The 21,308-nt window shown below is 41.3% G+C and overlaps 1 protein-coding gene across 2 annotated transcripts in view; it reads right to left on the bottom strand.

The window, feature by feature from the left end:
• The window catches only part of LOC140210558 (plasmanylethanolamine desaturase 1), a 170,666-nt gene that overhangs the window by 12,830 nt on the left and 136,528 nt on the right, over window positions 1-21,308 (bottom strand). For both annotated transcript variants that reach the window (XM_072279618.1, XM_072279617.1), the window contains one exon: window positions 2,496-2,708. In XM_072279618.1, the coding sequence (XP_072135719.1) occupies window positions 2,496-2,708 (213 nt within the window). The remainder of the gene's footprint in view (window positions 1-2,495; window positions 2,709-21,308) is intronic.

Below are 21,308 nucleotides of genomic sequence, written 5' to 3'. Positions count from 1 at the left end.
TGCACATCATCAGAATTTATTTCCCATTTTAAAAGAATCTAAGTACACCACGTCAAAATTTGCACATGCACTTTTCCAAACACTGAAGCGTCCACAGATGTTGTCTGAGCCACAGAGTTCTTGCAGATGTTAGTTTTACGTGAGGTTCAGGTACAGCCGCAATCTCATATTATGTCAATTTTAGTTTTTAGCAGAAAAAGCAAAAAAAAAATTAAATAATATTATCTCCAAAAGATGAATTAGTCTCTTAAGTATTTGTTGTCCAAGGATTTCAGGTTGTCAGCTTTTGGGAATCTCTCTCTCTGCCTTCTAAAGTTGCTCTTTGGGTTTCAGAAGTTCCATATTAGTTTCCAAGCCTGGAAGAGGACAAACAAATTCCTGACTATAACAGATCTTTGGCCTTTAAAATGGGTAGATCTATACAATTCTCCAAAAACATCTGAGGAACGCCAGAATGGCAAAGAAGCCTAAATCAATATTGAACTCTAAATATTAGAGTGTACAAATGTAGCACGGTACTGTTCTTTCATACAGCCTGACAAATTCTATCAATTTGGAACATTAATTATACATTAAATTTACATGAAAAATAAATGAAAATATGACAGAAATAAAGCCAGTGTGGTCAAGCTGAGTAAATATTGTAATCTGAGAGTAGTTTGTCTGGCCTTGAGAATATCAGGGTTGATGGGGTTTCAGAGAAATGGATATTACAAAGCACGAAGAATAACAGAGTGATAAACCAGAAACACCACAACTATATTCGTTGCGGTATACATCTAAAGGGGCTCCTAGCAGAGAACACTGATGTTTTGGTGTCTGATTGTTAAGTATGACAGCAAAGAAATCTTGTTTATTGAAGGATGCAATCTGAAACACCTCTCTATACATCTTGTCATGTACCCAACATGTCTACCTCATCACTGCATGAATAACTTAGAAAAGCGTGGCTGCATTTCTCAATGAGAAAACATCCAAATGTTATCATTTAACTACAATCAATTATTTAATAATTGAGAATGAATGTGCTAAAACAGGAAATAAACAGCTTTACTGATCAAGATAGCATTTCTGCTATGGTACTAGAATAATAAATAACCTGCTGGCACTTGCATTTTTGGTGTATTGTGGAATATTCTGATCCAATTTTGAAGCAGGCTTTCATGATAACTCTAACACAAATGAAACTGAACAAAAGACATGAAAGCATGTCCGTTTTAACAAATTTTTTTTGAAACACTGTAACTAAGAAGCAGTTTTACAAGGCTACCTCAAGCCTCTGATTGATCCCTGTGCAGCCAATTTTTCTTGTTTTCTACTGGTTCTGCTTTATTCGAGTCTATTTGTTACTACTGACAGTAGGCTATTAATAATTCAACGTGGAGAGTGTTGCTTACTGAGAACTGAGAACATATCATTCCTGAGAGAGATGAGGGCTGTTAGGCCATATTCTCCCTTGAAACAGATGCTCTCCCATGTGGATTGCTCATAAATACGCTCATCGTTGGTGTCCTACAAAACAACTCATCACTTTTTCCAATGGCTGTTAGTGAGCTTGGTTTCCTCAACAATTTGGAAGTTGGAGTTGGATGCTTCTGGATGTAAAATATAGGCCTGGTCTTCATTAAAGAACTATAATCACAAATAGGAAACATACAATTAAAGCTCCAAATGCCCTTGATCTGAGATGTTTGGTTATGACCATTGCCACATTCTTGTCCGCTTGCACCATGCTCCTGGAAGAACTTGCCCTTTGTAGCAGAATGGTAACCCCTTTTCCTTCAGATAACTATTGGTTGAAACAAGTTCTCCAGATAACCCAAGTGTTGTAGTTAGTCCTTGCCTTTTCTGAAACAAAAGAACATTTAGCAACAGCACCACTCAGCTTGGAAAATGAAAGATGGGCTCATACAGGCGGATGGAAAGTAATCAATTCTTGTCCAAACATTCTATAGCAGGTAGGAAATAGGCAGCATAATCACTCACTTTTGAGAAGTAAATAGTACTATTTCAGTTGTAAGCCTTTAGGCTAGCAAGAGTTGGTCAAGAATTTCAATAGCAAATGATAAATGTATTGTGCGCACCTAAATTCAGCCACCAATATTTCACCGTCAGACATGAAAACAAAACCCGAAAGAACATAGGCAGCTTTTGATGTCTCTTCAGTGTGGAATAAGGGCTGATTCCTCTTTTGTAACTACAGTAGCAGGAATAAAATGCCATGAATGAATTTTCTAATCCGTCCTGCAGGTCTCATATCAATATCATTGTTTAACACAGTAAGCATTTATATTAGCAAAATTGTTTGACTTTTGGGTGAGATTAAATTTACAGATTAATACTCCACTGCTAAAATATTCATAAGCAAATTACTAAACAATAAACGTATTGTAAACAAGACTTGCTGTTTCAATTTAATTGTGATGGTTCAGGAATAATGTTGACTATACAGTCTTTCACCTCTATTCCTGGTACATTTACAGCCCTGCTCTTACCTGTGGTAATGCAGAAGTAAGTCTCATGAGGGGAAATGTGATGGATCCGATGATGCTTTCTAGGCAGGATGATATGGAGGTCCTGCAGGACGTTTACCCAGCGAGGCAGACCAAAGTACGAGTGAGACCATTTGTGAATTTGATTGGTCATTGTCACAAATACGCTTAAACAGAATAAGTAACAGTCCCAGGGGTAGGCTCTGTACACAACATCTGTAAAAGAAAACAAAACAAAAGCCATTTGTACTCACTGAAATATTTACTGATACAAGTGAAGTTAATTTTCTTTTAGCTAATAATTGTGAGGAAAACAATTATTAATATAATTCTGTTAACACTCATCAATTGGACATGCTTTGCAAATCTAACTGCAGTGATTTATGATGATCCATGGGTACTGGAGTGAGAAGTGGAAATCACAAGCCAGGTAGACTTTATAATAACAAAACTAAATGAATCCAAAGGACAATTTCTAACTTTTTTAGTACTTCCTGCTTAGGTTGTGTAATCAGATCAGAACTAAATTTTATACATTGCTCAGTCAGAGAATTAGGCAGCCTGTTATAATTAAACAAAAGGTTGGAGTGGATATAGTTAAGATAGACTGTGCAAAAATTCCACAGTGGTGAATCAGGACCACGAATCTACATTATAATGAGATATATCATATTGCCACACTGTCTTGAAAGAGCCAGTGAATTTAACAATTTATACAATTTACTCTTTGTTCTCAAAGTAAGGATTTCTGATCCTCAAAAAAAATTAAAATGTTTTATATCAACCATTCATAAACCTGAAATAAATATTCCATGAATTTTGTATTTAGTTTAAGAACAGAAAAAAAAATTGTGATTTAAACACAAGTTTCAGTCCACTTTATTGTAATCTCAAAACACAAGGTTGTAGAATGCCGTGCTTTACCAGAAGTGATGAATTCCTTTCCTGGCAACAGCACTTCCCCTGTCAGATGGTCTGCACGAGGAGAAAAAAAAGAGGTTGCTGACCTGCACAGTGTTTTGGGATGAAAGCAAAAGGCCCACTTTATCAATGCTTTATATGGTTAACCTACTGAATACCTCACGTCCTCTGCAGCCTTCAACAGTCCCAAATGCTTTTTAGTCAGGCAACAGATGGAAAAAGTCTCTGCAATCTTCTAACATTTGAAATCAAAATACTGAGCTGTTAAATCCCACAGAAATGTGCAACTCCGAGAATAAACCAAAAAATCTCTTACGCATTGTGAATAGAATAAAATCAAAATCCTTCCCACAACTGTCACAACCACAGCAAATTCCTAATACAGGTTGAGTATCCCTTTCCCGAAATGCTTGGGGCCAGAAGTGTTGCGGATTTTGTTTGGAGTTTGTAATATATAATGAGATAGCTTGGGGTCACCATAATTTCTGACTCTGAATTTACGTGCTACTGGCAAGCCATCTTTGTCTTACACTTGTTCATCACACATATACTGCTGCAGCTGTTCAGAGTGTTAGATTTTCATCAGTGACGATCTCAGCAAACACATCAATGAATTTCTCTACTGCTTCGCAATTAGCAGATACTTTATCACCACATTGTTCATTTGGTCATCGTGTGCCGTGGCATGTGACATACGTGATCATGGTCTTTCCATGACCACAACTGCTCCTGGCAAATTTTTCTACAGAAGTGGTTTGTCATTGCCTTCTTCTGGGCAATGTCTTTACAAGATGGGTGACCCCAATCATTATCAATACTCTTCAGAGATTGTCTGCCTGGCATCGGTACTTGCATAACCAGGACTTGTGACATAGACCATCCACCACCTGCTCCCATGGCTTCACATGACCCTGATCGGGGGTGGGGGGGGGCTACATCTTGCCCAAAGGTGACCTGCAGGCTAGCAGGGGGGAAGGAGCACCTGACACCTCCTTTGTAGAGATGTATCTTCACCCCACCACCCATTATCAACATAAATCTTTAAAAATTTAATGCAGTGCCTTTTCTTAAATTTCAACATCAGCCTACTGAATATTCACAATCACCTTCAATTTTCAGTTTGTCATGATAGATCTTTACTTGTTTCGTGATCAGCATACCATTAAGCGGAAAATGTTCAATTTATCGTTGACGAATCCACTCTTTCAATACACAATCGAACTCTTCATTTTCCACTTTTTGACATGTTTTTCTGTTTTTCATTAACTTCTGTTCATTACATGTGAAGTCACTTCACAGAACTGTCTGTGGTGTGCAAAGACCTACGTATCGCCTGGGAATCTTCCCAGCATCTTGACGAATTTTCCATTCGTGATGTCATGTCAGGGCTCAAAAAAAATTTTGGATTTCAGAGGTTTCCTGATTTTGGAATTTCGGATAAGGGGTACTCGACCTGTACATGTAAATGTACATGAAGAAAAAAATTGATCCTTGATCCTACTTGATGGCATGAATTGGATACATTGTGGTGTTTGCCCCTTTATAAAATATTAAAATATACAGTAGTTGCCATAGAGAGCAGTGGTTAAAACAGTGACGTTGCAGTCTTTGAAATTCTTCAGTCTTTAAGGGCAGGGGAATCTTCACTGAGATTTTGACACTCCTTCAAATGTCAACCTATTTCAGATCAATATGGTGAGTTAACCATTGCCTGGTTCTTTTTCAGCAGGATTGGGAAAATCAAAACTTTTTGCCACCTAAGCAAGTAATAATAACTTAGAGCATTATGTGACAGGAAATTGTGAAAGGATGAAAGCAAGCACAAGATAAACCTATTATTATCACTGTGGACAAAGATACTGTTACACCAGAAAACTGTAATTACCACAAGATTATACTGACTTATTATTTGCTGATGCGTTTTTCCACTTCCCAATTTTTGTTTTAGAATAACAATATTTTAAAATAAAGAAACCATTCCATTAATTCGATCTGATAGGAATTAGACATGCATTATAATAGCTGTGAAGGACAATCAATAAAATAATTCCAATCCATTAAATAAGCTTGAGTGTGTCTCCATGCAATGACTGGAGAGTTACTGCAGAATGTGAAGAACAGAGTAGCCCAAGAACACAGAAAATCACAAACACAGCAGAAGCAACTTTCTGAAATTTATCAGACTCAATTATGAAATAAGAAGCTAATTTGTATATTTTGTAATAATCCCCAAATACTCTCAATTTTCAGAAATTTCTTAACTCAGTTGTCACACATTAAATAGTCTTGGATCAAAAGGTATAGTGAATAGGTTATTATAAGCTTAATAGCTGTAATCACATTATAAATTTATAAACCATGTTTATACTGACAAGAACCAATTCTGTAAAACAGGCCTTGAAAAGCAGACTGCAAATCAAATTACTTTGCTTAATGCTATACACTCTTCATATTAAGTGCTTCCTAGTCAATAATCTTGGGAATCATCATTTTGTGTTGATAAATGACTGGTGAAAGCACTACCTTAAATAAAGTCCTTTAACAAAATGAATAATTAATAGAAAAGTTCTTAAACTTTGAAATTTACAGTTGTTGTCAGAACATGACATATTATGGTGATACCACTAGATGGTGGTATAAAAGAGTAAGTTGCTTTCTTTGCAACTTGGCATGAGTAAACTGACTAAAATATATTATATGCAAGTATCTAGTTAAAAAGGTGATACTTAATTAAATGCAAAAGAATTCCAAACAACATAAACTGAAGCTTGCAACTTCTTTCCTGCTAAACTAAAAACTAAATGTTGCAAGTTTTCAACAAGTCAGTTAGCATCTGCAAAGTGAGGTTTTATTTCAAGTCTAAACCTTCACCACAAACTGTCATAGTAAATATATCCATCAAATTTGATAAAATATTACATATAGCACATCAAAAAGGACCTTTTCAATTTAACAATCTAAAAACTTGACAGAAAGACTGTTTAAACTACTAATATTTTCAGCACACCAGTAAATATTATGCCCAGAAGTTGGGGCAAGTAATTGCAGACATCCATTTAAAGACTTTACCTTGTAGTCATGGTGGCTTGAACACTTATTGGTTAGAGGGTGACTTAAAGCAGCTACTGAATACTTTCAAGAGTCAGCAAGTTACTTTTCCCTACGTTAGTCAATGCAAGAGACAAACAACATCCTTGTAATTTTATTTTTTGTACTATTTTCACTGTGAATGGTGAGTGGCCACTAAGTCACTGGAGTCCTTCTGGTGAGAGAAGTCCCAGAGGGCTGTGGTGTAGAGTGTTCCAGGATATGCATGGGGAATCATGGCCTCAACATCAACCCTGGCAAGCCTCCTCAGACTCTTATACATTTCCAATAAGATTATCTCTCATTCCCCAAAACACCGGCTTGTACACCCAAATCACGCAATCATTCCTCATAAGGTAAACCCTTCATCACCCGAGCTTCAAGATTTCTGTCCCTTTAGCTCTGGACTCCAGTTCAATCTCCATACTGATAGTTCCTTACACCATTCCAACAAAGCATAATATAAGCTGGAGAAACTTCACCAGATTCTAGAATTAAAAATCTTTAATTAATCAACATGTTCAGCTTACGGCTCCAAATCTTCAGCTTTCATTTCACATTCCTCTGGTCGATTCGAATATCCTTCAAGTAGACTTCCTGCAGACTGACATCTTCCTCCTACCTTCTTTCACTTTGCACTGACATGCCATCACTTGTCATTTGCTCTCTATCTTTCAATCGCAGGCTTTCCTTTTTGTTCTTCTGTCCCTGCTTTCCCTAAATCTTAGAATTCGGTTTATTCCTATTTCATCCCAGATCTGACAAAACATCAACATTCGAAATGTTCACCCTCCAAATAAGCTGTCTAATTGGCTGTGTTCTCAGCATTTACTGATTTTATGTCAGCCTTCTGGTATCCACAATGTTCTGTTATAATACCAAGGTTGAAAGTTAAATCAGAGCTCGAGGTTGGTAAGGAGATGGAGCAGTTGGCTTGGGCACCTCTGTTCATGGCTGAAGACTTTGGTCTTCACAAAGTTCACCTTGAGCAAACCATGACTCATTGAGGAATGAATGTCCGAAGAGCAGTTTGATGATACAGCAATAACAGAGGGCATGTAAGAGATGGAGGGGTACATGGCCTCAGTGCACGTGTGGAACTGGACATCCGCGGTTCCTTTCACCATGTAAATCAATGAGAAATCAAGTATTACTCCTGGGGGACTCTGAAGTAACAGTGTGGGGACACGAGCAATTACGTTCTTGGTTATAACTGGATTTGTAAGTATGAAAGCAGGAGAGGCCAGCCTATTAAGCTAGACAATAGAAGAAAGGACTGCACGCAGACTGTGTACTCACAGTAGTGAAGGTTGCAGAGAAGGCCGCCTACATATAACCAGCTAAAAGCCACTGTATAGCAAGATCTCTCCACAATTAGGAGGCATGCAGCATGCCAACTATACCAATCTCTCAAGTAAGTATATTATTACTTCAGAGCAGAATGCATTGAGCAGGCAGAGCCCTGTCTAAGAGCCTAGATCATCCCTGCAGTAGACAATTCAAACTGGATACGTCCGCATATTTTATCTCTTCCCCATGGCAAAAATCAGTCTTGTAATACATCTTCTCTAGCAGCTCACCTAAGGAAAATGAAGATTCAACCTCCAAGGCAAACAAGTTTGAGTGACAGACATCCCTTGGAATCAGAACATAGATTGGTGTGGTTTGCAGCTGAGCACGAAACCACTGGAGCCATCATCCTCCTTCTGAATTACTGCATTTTCTAATGAGCACCAAAGGGTGCCTGATCCTAGTCAGGCAAGACTGTAGCAGCTTTTTCTTTATCTCTTCATTCCTTTACTGCCTGCCAGCTTGCGCCTTATCTCATGCTATGTCCCACTGATGGTTCATGTCACATCTGACTGTGTTACCTCAATCTCACTCCACCAATCAATACCAAGTTTGTCAAAGATGATCAGCTATTTTATCAGAGCAGTTGATTATTCCTGACACACTTCCACATCAGATAGTGAACCCACGAGTTTTTCACACATCATTGTCAACAGTTCAGATTTACATCTTTCTCAGAGATTACCTCTGACTCTTTTTTTTTCAGTAGATAATCATATATTCAAGGGTTAATCTCATGCTGCCTGATTTTGATCTTTCTAGATATTTTTGAATATTACATGATTCCACTTCTCCAAGACGGTTGTGTTAATTACGTTCTTGACCTTTCCCGCAATACCTTATACTGTCAGCATTTGGTCAACTGCGTTCGTGCGAGACTGCAGCTGACTGCAAATTAAATACCTCCCACAACTCATTACCAAGAAAAATCACAAAACCTAAAAAAAATTGATTTTACATGCATTGTTCCATACTATACCAAAACACACCATTTTCTATTTACACAGAAAAAGAATCAATTTGCAAATGTTCTGTGCATAATTGAAAGAAGAATCTGTTCACTATGTAACTGTCCTGTTTATTTACAATAAGAAAACAAAGGAAAATTCAATAAAAATTGAGTGTATGTTTTCATTAGCTCACTTGTGGTCAAGCCTTAAATAATTTGATTAAAATGCCTATAAATGGAGCTGAGTTTTGATTTAATGATTATTTTTCAACATTTGGGCAACACGAGCTTGGTCTGTAGATTATTGCAGATTCAGAACTGCTTTTGACAAGGTCAAAGAGTCATAAAATCCTAGAGTACTACAGCACAGATACGTGCCCTTTGGCAAATTTAGTCCATGCCAACCTGGTCTTCTGCCTAGTCCCATCTACCTGCCCCCAAGACCATAGCCCTCCTCATCCCTGTCATCCATGTACCTATCCAAACTTCTCTTAAATATTACAACTGAACCCATATCTACCACCTTCACCAGCAGTTCATTCCACAATCGTACCACTCTCTGAAGTTCTCTCTCAGAATAGTTCATCTTTCATGAGAAACCCATGACTTCTAGTCCTAGTCTCACCCAACCTTCGGTGAAAAAGACTACATGCATTCCGCCTATCTATACCCCTTATAATTTTATAATAACCTATAAGATTTTCTCCCATTCTCCTGCGCTCCAGAGAATTAAGTCCAAACCTATTCAGCCTTTCTCTGTAACTTAGGTCCTGAAGTCCCAGCACCATCCTTATAAATGTTCTTTGCAATCTTTCATGGTGACTGGTGAGCGGCCACTCTAAAGCACTGAAGCCCTTCTGGTGACGGAACTCCCAGAGGGCTGTGTTACAGAGAGTTCCAGGATTTAGGAAAGGATACAGAAAAGATTGACAAGGACACTACCAGGACTGGAGGGTCTGAGATATAATCTGTCAGCTTGTATTCCTTCCCCCGCCCCACCTTATTTTGGCTTCCATCCCCTTCCTTGCCAGTCCTGATAAAAAGTCACAGCCCAAAACATCGACTGTTTATTCCCCTTACTTGCTGAGTTCCTCCAGCATTTTGTGTATGTTGCTGAATAAGCTGGGACTTTTTATTTCCTAGAGCATAGGAGGCTGAAGGACGCCTTATAGAGATAAAGAAAATCTTGAAAGGCATAGGTAAGGTGAATGGTCTCTGTCTTTCTCTTTTCCAGGCTAGGCGAGTCTAAGACTACAAGGTGTGGCTTTAAGGTGAAAGGGCAAAGATTTAAAAGGGACCCAAAGGTCAATGTTTTCACCAAGAGGGTGGTGAACATACGGGAACAAGCTTCCAAAGGAAACTATAGAGGCAGGTAGGAAAGATTGAGAGGGTTATGGGTTAAATGCAGGAAATAACACTGCTCAGGTGGACAATTTACTCAGCACTGACGAGATAAGTCCTGATGAGGAGTGTTGGCCTGAAGTGTGACTCTTTATTGCTTTCCATACCTGCTGTGTTTCTCCAACTTTTTGTATGTGTTAGGTAGGCCAAATGACCTGTTTCTATTCTGTATAATTCTATGACTCTGCTTAGGCATGGCAATGATGAAGTGCAAGCAATATTTTACCAAGTCCGGATAGCATTGACTTGCAGGGAGGGTACATGTTGTGGCTTCCCAGGTGCCACCAATTCTGAGAAATGCTGTTTCTGATTAGACAGGTAATGGATGGTACACAATTCACAACCCTTTCATACTCTTTGCCTGCTGTCGATCTCTAACTGTTCCCATTCACTCATTGACCAAATAACGTTGTTTACAGTTTATATCCTGGTCGCCCTGCGTTAGCCTATACCCCACCTCTCACTCAACCTCTCAGCAGTTTTATAAGCTCCTAAATTGCGGACAGCGGAAAAACTTTCAGCATCAGGAGCTGAGGACACACAGCTTCTGACTCATGATTGTTGCCATTGTATTTATGTGCCTGGTCTTGTTGAATCGCTGGGCAGTGTCATCCTCCAGGGTGGTGATGCTTTGGCCAAGCTAAATAAGATCATCTGTGATTTCATCACAGCAGCAGCAGCTAAGCTGAGCAGCTCTTCTTAGGTGCCAGATTTCTAATATAGTTATCAAAACAAATCATAAACTGCAACTTCTTTAAAGTTAACAGATTGTTGTACAATAAAGAATATGTAGACAACAAACCAGTGCAGAAGTTATGAACAGATGCCTGAATGTGTGTGCACAGGAAAGATAATCAAACAGACATAGTGGGTGTTTCGTGTTGCCTGTGAGAAGCCAGTGTATGTCTTTAATCACCGCAGATCATAGACACCTGGTTATCTTTGTAGAATTCTGGAACTTATAAAAGCATTCAGGGTGTAGCAATAACTTATTGGTTGCTTTCTCAGGGTGCAATTCTAAAACAGTATTTTTAGTGCGTATTGATGGAAATGGAAGAGTAAACCATCAGAGAAGGAATGATCTCTTTGGGATGCTGAAAATGGAGCAGTGTACTGATGTTTCTGGCACTGAGGTGATGTTTCAAATGCAGTACACTGTAGTAGATAATATGGTTGGTGGGTGGAAGGTAAGAACAAAGATAATCCTTTCCTGAATCATGTAATATTTTAGCACCTACCTGATGAATTAATATTTCTTCCTTCATGATTAGCGTGCCACTCCTGAAGATAATAATAATTAGTTATTTCCTCACAATCTATGTCAGTTACATGAGCTACCAGAAGTTATAGAAGATCATAAACCTGTTCCCTCATTCATTGCAGAAAGAGGGTCATGAACATTGTGTTTGTTAGCTAATGAATGCGCTAAACTCTTTCTCAAACGTTCATTTTTGCCCGCTTATGTCTACCGTAATATATATACTTTTTTCTCACCGCTGGGGTCCCCTTCTAATAATGGAAGGAGCAACTCCCCGAATGATTCCTCAGGTAAGGTACTAAATAGCAAAGCTAACAGACCAACTCAATCTAAGCTCCAGTTTGTTGATTTGCTGGTGTCAGTCAATGGTTCAACAATGCACTGCTGGAGCAGTGGAGCAAAAATGCCAGGATTCCTTCTGATTGTGATTCATCCGGAAGGACGGCCAGAAATGGAATACGCAAAGTGTTTTGCCCCTGCGATGAAACATTCCCTCAGAATAATTATCAATGGTCATCACACGCAAATGGTCTCTTAGTTCATCACAAACAACGAAAATCTGCAGGTGCTGGGCATCAAAGCAACACACACAAAATGCAGGAGGAACTCAGTAGGCCAGGCAGCATCTATGGAAAAGGGTCCAGTCAATGTTTTGGGCCACGACCCTTCATCAGGATGGGAGAAAACAAGATGACGAGCCAGAGTGAGAAGGTGGGGGGAGGGGAGGAAGAAACACAAGGTGATAGGTAAAACCAGGAGCGGGGAGGGGTGAAATAAAGAGCTGGGAAGTTGATTGGTGAGAGAGACACAGGGCTGGGGAAGGGGGAATCTAATAGGAGAGGGCAGAAGGCCATGGAAGAAAGAAAAGGGGGAGGAGCACCAGAGGGAGGTGAAGGGCAGGCAAGGAGATAAGGTGAGAGAGGGAAATGGAAAGCTGGAATAGTGAAAGGGGATGGGGGTGCATTACCGGAAGTTCGAGAAATCGATGTTGACGCCATCGGGTTGGAGGCTACCCAGATGGAATAGAAGGTGTTGCTCCTCCAACCTGAGTGTGGTTGAGGGTCCCTTTCTCCCCTCCCCCACCTCCTAACTCTGAATCCTCATCTTTTCTCCAGTCCTGATGAAAGGTCTCCGTCTGAAACATCAACTGTACTCTTTTCCGTGCTTGGCTCATAAGTCTATATGAACCAAATAAAATAATTAAAAGAGCATGATAACTTACAAAGTTATTTATTTTGATTTAGATTTACAGCATGGAATAGACCCTTCTGGCCTTTCCAGCTGTGCCACCAAGAACCCAGCAACTTGACCCTGGCCTAATCATGGGACAATAGACAATGACCAATGAGACTACGAACCGGTTTGTCTTTGGGCTGTGGGCGGAAACCGGAGCACCCAGGGGAAACCTGGGTGTAAGGACATGCAAACTCCTTACAGAGGACGCCAGGATTGAACTCCAATGTCCCGAGCGGTTACAGCGTTGCGCTAACTACAACGCTGACATTATATTTTCACTTCTTGTCTGCCCTATAAACAGGCACTCAGTTCACAGGGAAAAGTTCCCGACAATGCGCATCCTTCGTAAACACACTTATCAGCTTGATTGTCAGACACCATTACAAGTATCTAACTGGTATTCTTGCAGCAACCTACACATTGCTCAAACCTGCTGTTCAAATCAGCAATGCATGTAGAATATTAAGTATTGTGGGACTCAGATTCTGAATGAAAAGAGTAAGGCAACATAACAACACTTCCTAACACCTATATTTGAAAGCTGAACTGTTAAATCTTTGTGTCTCTATATCTTTGATCTTCCCTGGTGTTCCTCGAAGTTACATAGCACAGCCAGCTTTATTTACATAACATGATTTTTTTCTGTTCCTGTCTAACACGAATTGAATTAACTAAGCTCTTTATTTTTGCAGTCCAGATTATAGATTGATTAGTAAATTGTGTGGTATAAATTCTATATCCTTAGTCACAATGAAATTATTGAATTAGCAGTTAACTGTTGCTTTTAGCTTAATAAAATTCTAAGGTTCAGAAAAGCTGCTGGAGGAAATCTTCCAAGGAGAAACTTGGGCATTTAGGGTTGTATGGAGCAGGGGTAGAGTCACTGGTGTTGAGATAGCTACCCTACAGTTTAGAGTCATTGATATTGGCTGTAGCAATTCTGATTGGGAGGCACTGAGAGGAAGGGACAGTGGTGGAGGAAGGTGCTAAGTGTTGGGAGTGGTTAGCAGTGGCTGGATATGTGATCTATGTCGGGGAGTGGCCAACAGCCCCAAGAGACATCAGCAACACACACCCAGCGCTGAAGGAACTCAGAAGGCCAGGCAGCATCTACGGAAAAGAGCACAGCTGAAGCTGACATTTTGGGCCGAGACTCCTCAACACGAGTAGAGAATATAGGGTGTTGATCCTCATCACGACAGTGGAGGAGGCCATGGATGGACGTACCGGAATGGGAAGGGGAAGTGGAATTAAAATGGGTGGCCAGTGGGAGATCCCACTTTTTATGGCAGACGGAGCATAGGTGCTCGGCAGAGCGGTCTCCTAACCCACATCAGGTCTCACCGATATACAGGAGGCCACAGCAGGAGCACCGGACACAGGATATGACCCCAACAGACTCACAGGGGAAGTGCCGCCTCACCTGGAAGGACTGTTTGGGGCCCTGAATGGTAGTGAGGGAGAAGGTGTAGGGGCAGGTATAGCACTTGTCCCGCTTGCAAGAATAAGTGCCAGGAGGGAGATCAGTGGGGAGGGACAAATGAACAAGGGAGTCGCGTAGGGAGCAACCCCTACAGAAAGCAGAAAGTGGGAAAAAGCAACACACATAAAAGTTGCTGGTGAACGCAGCAGGCCAGGCAGCATTTCTAGGAAGAGGTGCAGTCGACGTTTCAGGCCAAGACCCTTCGTCAGGACTAAATGAAGGAAGAGTGAGTAAGGGAAAGTGGGAAAGATGGGTTTGGTGGTGGGATTTCCGGCATCTGCAGATCTTCTCTTGTAAGAGATATCAGCAGCTAATTGCGAAGCAGCAATGCTCAGGTCCTCAAAGTAAATGTGTCTAATGTCATTACTTCGAGTCTGCTGAGCAGGGATGTGGAGAAAAGCTTTTCATTAAACCACACACTTATGCAGCTGTTATTCTCCATTTAACCAGACTTCTATCACTGCCAAACCTCTGGGTTAGAGCCGAAAGCTAATCAACAACTGCTCCCCGAAACCAGCACTGTTAAAATGTTTTTCAAAGCAAACCCTCACACTCAACTGTTGGGCAGTAAACTGAGCAAATTAATTGCTTTAGTATTTTAAAACATGCTTCATTTTCACTTCCAAAGTCATCTGTAGAAATCTAAGGATACAAATTGAAGTACTTATAAAATAACCTTAATTGACTAGAAACATTACAACAGGCACAAAACTGCGCACCCTGATGCCTTCCCTACTATTGCAGGGGATTTCAACCAGGCCAGCTTGAAGAAGTCTCTGAACAACTATCACCAAATATCACCTGTGGAACCAGAGGAGCCAACACACTGGACCACTGTTGTATCACCATTAAACACGCTTACTGTGCTACCCCTCGCCCACACTTTAAAGTCCAACCACCCGGCTCTACCTCTACTCCCAGCGCATAGACAGAGACTAAAGACTGCAGCTCCAGTAGTGAGGACCAAGAAGGTACGGTCAAGTGAAGTGGAGGTGTGCTTACAGGACTGCTTTGAATCAGTGGACTGGACAATATTCAGGGACTATTAGACCACTAAGTCTGAATGAATACACACAGTCGTCACCAACTTCAGCAAGACCTATGTGGATGAGTGTGTTCCTTCAAGGACACACCAGACGTACCCAAGGCAAAAGCTGTGCATGAACCAAGAGATTCGCAGTCTGCTGAGGGCTAGAGCTGTGGCCTTCAAGACTGGTGATCCAGAACGACACAAGAAATCCAGGTATGATCTATGGAAGGCTATTTTAAGGGGTGACAGAACAATCCCGTTAGAGATTAGAGACAGAATCTGTCTCTCTGGCAGGGTTTGCAGGCCATTACTTCCTATAAAGCAAAACCTAACATCATGAATGGCTGTGATGCTTCACTGCCTTTTATACACGTTTTGAAAGGGAGAATAAACTACACCTGTGCAAATCCCTGCAGCATCTGGTGACCCTGTGATCTCTGTCTCGGAGGGCGACGTCAGGCCCTGATGGTGTACCAGGTAGGGCTCAGAAAACATGTGCCAACCAACTGGCAGAAGCGTTCAAGGACGTCCTTAATCTCTCACTGCTGCAGTCAGAGGTTCCCACCTGCTACAAAAGGGTGACAATCATAACAGTGCCCAAGAAGAGCAGGGAGAGCTGCCTCAAAGACTGCCGCCCAGTGACACTCACATCTACTGTGGTGAAGCGCTTCGAGAGGTTGATCACGGCTAAAATCAACTCCTGCCTAAGCAAGGATCTGGACCTAATCCAATTTACCTATCACCACAGTAGGTCTACAGCGGATGCAATCTCACTTGCTCTCCGCTCAGCCTTGGATCACCTAGACAGTAGTAATACCCATGTCAGGCTGCTGTTTATAGACTACAACTCAGCGTTCAGCACAATTATGCCTTCAGTTCTGATCATTAAGCTCCAAAGGCCTCTGTACCTCCCTCTGAAGCTGGACTTCCTCACTAGGAGTCCACAGTCTGTGCAGATCAGAAATAACATCTCCTCCTCACTGACAATCAACATCAGCATGCCTCAAGGACACGTGTTCAGCCAACTACCCTACTCTCGCTACACCCACCGATTGTGTGGCGAGGCACAGCTCAAACGCCATCGGCAAATGTGCCGACAGCGCAGTTATAGTTGGCAGAATTTCAGATGGTGAGGAGGAGGAGTACAGGAGCGAGATACATCAGCCGGTTGATGGGTGTCGAAGTAACAGTCTCGCATTCGACATCAGTAAGAACAAGGAATTCCTTGCTCACTTCAAGAAGGGGAAGTGAAGGGAACACACACCAGACTTCATCGAGGGATCAGCAGTGGAAAGAGTGAGCAGTTTCGTGTTCTTGGCTGTCAACATCTCTGAGGATCTATCCTGGGCTCGACGTATGGATGCAGTTACAAAAAAGGCACAACAACGGCTATATTTCATTAGGAGTTTGAGCAGAACTGGTGTGTCACCAAAGTCATTCGCAACCTCCTATAAATACACTGTGGAGGGCATTCTGACTGATTGCATCACCATCTGGTATGGAGTGGCCACTGCACAGGATCAGAAAAAGCTCCAGAAAGCGTCATCATGGGCTCTAGCCTCCCCAGCACCCACCTTCAAAAGACGCTACATCAAAAAGGTGGTATCCATCATTGAGGACCCCCTTCGCCCAGCACATGCCCTCTTCTCATTGCTACCATCAAGGAGGAAGTACAGGAGCCTGAAGACACATACTCCCCTCCACTATCAGATTTTTGAAAGGACAATGAACCCACGATTACTCCCTCAGTGTCTTTTCCCTCTCTTTTTGCACTGCTGATTTTTTTATCCGTTTTCCCATTGTAATTTATAATTTTTATTATGTATTGCAATGTATTGCTGCTGCAAAACAACAAATTTCAAGGCATATGCCAGTGATATTAAACCTGATTCTGATTGTTATGCAATTATCACTGCAATGCCAACCTTGTGAACAGTTCACATATTAGAAGCATTTTGAGTCTGTATGAATAAACATGCTTGAAATGGCAATGAATACAATAGATTTGTGCATTCTCACCAATTTAGCAAAAATCCTCCACTGCCTTTTTCAACAGCAGTTCAGAAAAATCATTTCCATCAAGCTCGTTTGCTCCCAAATTCAAGTAATCCTCATCAAAATATCATCAAGCAACGGTGGATTTTTACTTTGTATGATCTGCTGACCCACTCCCCTCTCATTCAAGCAGATTTTCTCAGCAGGTTCTGCATAGATTATTTGAATGCTCTGGACTGACCAAACGGTTGGAATTCGGAAGGACTGAATCCTCTGTGGACTTCCATGCTCTCCAGAATTTCAAGTACTCCTAAGCTGCAACAGGAAATCGAGGCTTGCTGGGCACTTGGCCTTCATTTGAAAGAAAATCATCTAATTATTCCATGCAAAGAATACACACTATGTAATTCAAAGCCCGCTCTTGGTAGTTAGCTGGTTTTACAGACGTTGTTGAAGATGATGCTCTTTTTCTTAAATCAAAGCAGACCGGCTCTGAAAGCAAAGTTTATTCTCTAGAGAATGTCACTGTAATATTCAGCACAAGTCTGTGAGCTGTTTCAAATCTGTACAGTCAGCTCAGCAAGAAGGAGGAATGGGACCACCAATATTATATCCACTTTCCCATCTGGGAGCTGGATTTAAAAATTCCATAGCACTGCAGACAAAACAGTGCTGACTTTTTACATAGACTTTGCTTACTGGGGGGTCGTAATAATGTTTCCTGCAAAGAGTAGTGGGAGACAGAAGGGGGTGAGATCAAAAGTCCATTTGAAACTAGAGGGGAGGAAGAACATGTGGTGAATGAGTTTTCCAAGCACATACGGGATTATCCCCAGGGAGCCAAATTCAAACAACACCATCTGGATGCCAGTCTCCTGGGAAAAAGGCCTTAACAGCTGGACATCTGATTGAGAATGCATCCCCTGTTGGTTGTTAATGGGCCAATGGATATGACCCTGTGTTCCTTGCAGGAAATGGCACCAAGGCTCACCCCAATTTTCCTGTGTGACCCAAACTATATTCGATATGATGTCACGTATAGCCCTGAACTGCAAGAAAGCAGTTAACACTGCAACTGAGTGGGAGCTGTGAGCTTGAATCATTCAGCTATTATTTAAAAAATAGCAAAAATATTGTACGCGTTCCTTGCAATTCACAGTCACTTACATCAGACTAGCAAAGCTTTTAAGACCCCGTATCAGTTGACATCATCTGCTGGCATAATGGGTCTATTTGAACTGCTGTTACTCAGCTGATCAGATTGTGCCAATAAAGTATTTCCACAGCAATCTCTCCGAACACAGTGGGCTAATAGAAGTGCCAGCTTCATTATGACTACCCATTCCCTTCGGTGGGAGATGCTTTCACCAATGGACTGCTACTTAAACTGACTACTATGGGGTAGAGACAAAAAGATTCAATGACACACTATATGCTGCAGAGGAGAACAATGGAAAATCAAATAACCTTTCAAAAGTAAACAGCTTGGTCTTTCTTTATGGGCAATAGAACAGTATTTGACAAAGCATAAAAACAATTCATACTTTCAAGATCGCATGACCTGGATTCCTTTGAATACTTAAAATGCGTTAGAATAATGAAGCAAGCAGCTATTGTTAGTAAGATGCATCCCTACAGGTTTGGCTTACATTATAACTCCTTCTATGTTGCTGTTATATTACGTTAGTGCTGCCAGCTCCCGATGCCATGGGTCCTGTGCAGCCTGCAGCAAGCCCAAAGACAGTGTGTCAGATTTGTAGAGACCAGTGGGAGGAAAGACCTGGCTCTGTAATGGTCTTAACAAATTCAACAAGTTTATTTTGGGGCAACCGCCAGATGCACTGGACCCATGCGCTGGCACTTGGCTCCCGCATAGAGAAACACCAGAATACAAAAGCAGCATATCTGTACACATTGCTTTCAAATCAACATTTCTGTAAGAAGGCCCATCTTACGCTACACCTTTTCAAACAAAATAAGCAAACTAGACAAGCACCAGCTCATTTCCCTGCTCCAATTTACATCCTGATTCTTTCTAGTGAATAAACAAGTTGGACTTAGACCAGAATCGAATAATCTCCATGGATGTGACTTACATATCTCACACAAACAAACCAGTCTAATGCCAGCCCATATTAAGGTTGGCTCCAAGTCTCTCTTTCCTTTGTCATTCCATCGCATGCACAAGGATGAGGACATTTCGATGCAGCCCGAGGGTTCTCCTTTTGTTTCATGTGCTTCTACACACATTTTCAGTATTGGAGTGAAATGAAATTGGAGTAACCAATGTATGATATCAGTTAGTGGGGTAAATGCAGTTTTAACCCCAGCTGCCCAATGCACAATTGCAATCTCTAGTACAGAACAGGACCCTTCCTAACCTCTTGAGTGCTGTGTGCCAAAGGGGGAGAAGGGTTTCTGAAAGTACACTCTATATCTTTACCTAGACCCTGGCTTTAATATGGATGGTGTTAGATGTTCTCTGATTCTTCATCACCCAGCTCCATTGCTTTTTTTCTCTCTCCCATTCTGAAGAATCTCTTTGGGCAGGAGTAAGGCACGGGCAAAATTAGCAGTTTGGTCCAGGAGGACGCAGGTTGAGCTTTGTATTAAGCAGCATATTTGGTAGACAGAGAGAAGTGAAAGGACTTGAATAAATATGGATAGCAGGTTGTCTTAGAACCTAAAGTCACAAAGCACGAAAGTGGCCATCATGTTCCTGCAAACCATCAAGTACCCATTTATACCTCTGCTAGAATCATCTCCGTGTCGTGGTGGAGAGGTTTGTGAGTTCCCGAAATCCCAAGAGTGATGCCATCGAGAGTTTAGCCATTCGGTGCTTAGCTCCTGGTAGGGTAACCCATTGACGGTAAGGTCTGGAAGGAGGTTCCAGACAAAGAGCGATCCAATGAAGACCTCAACAGTGTAGCTGGCTGAAGATGATGACACATCACAACTACAATGAAGGCGAAGGAAGTACGCAGCAGTAAAGGAAGTCCCCAGCCATCTTGCTTGCATGCCCCTGGACCCTGACCCCTGACCCCGATCTGTCAAGGACCACGTAGTGGTGCCCATGCATCAGCCTCACCATGATAAATAAGGTCACACAGGGGTGTTCTTCCATAAAAGGAATCCACCCTAACATCTCAGACTAAGTCTCATGGCATTAGATGTCTCCTTTGTGAGGATGTTTCTCACTATCCACCTTATATACGTCTCTTATAATTTTGTATAGCTCTACTGGGTACCCGCTCAGCCTCCACTGCACCACAGAAAACAAGCCCAGCTTATTCTGTCTCTCCCCATAACTTAAAGTCTTAACAAGCAACATCATGATGAAAGCAGTTTATAACATCTCATCAAGGTAGGGTGTACAAAATGCGTGCCGTGTATCACATGATATGCAACAACTACTCTAAGTTGTAACATCATTATACACACACTCAATAAAGCAAACATGCAGACACCTGTAGTGAGGAATGAGAATGAAGCAGGAGTTAAAAGGGGGTTGACGAACCCAAGTACAGTTAAAGCAGGGTCATTTATGAAGGCCTCTGAATGTCCAAACAAGCTTCAAAATAAGGACAACAGGAATTTCAACCACAGATGGTAGAAGAGGAGAGGATAGTGAACAGCAGACCAGAATTCAAAGGGTGGTGAACAAGAGCAGGAAATTGGAAAATATTCTGACAGTTAGATAGAGTAAGACAAGACAGATGAATGAAAGGACAAAGACTCTAAAACTTTCTTTTAGGCAATCAAACATTCCTTTCTGGTGAAGTAGAGATTTATTTGTACATTTTACACTCTACACTGCTGCACTTAGTGATCACAATGCAGTCTACCTCAAATCAACTGAAATCCAATGTAGTTCAGACGCTTCACAGAATACCTCCATTCAGTCTGCAAACCCTGAACCTCCAGCAGCCTGTTACTTTAATTCTCTAGCCTCTATATCGTTCCACTAAATCTCAACACAGCACATCACATTCTGGCCAAACATGTTATAGTCTTCTGGGCTCAACAACAAATTCAACCATTTTCAATAATCAGTCATTACATCTGGAATCTTTCATTCCCAGCATTCAACTTTTTTCTCCTCTCTC

The sequence above is a fragment of the Mobula birostris genome, chromosome 15, assembly GCF_030028105.1.
Source record: "Mobula birostris isolate sMobBir1 chromosome 15, sMobBir1.hap1, whole genome shotgun sequence".
Lineage (NCBI taxonomy): Eukaryota > Metazoa > Chordata > Chondrichthyes > Myliobatiformes > Myliobatidae > Mobula > Mobula birostris.
Note: the sequence above shows the minus strand (reverse complement) of the source record. Positions and strands in the feature narration are given on the sequence as shown.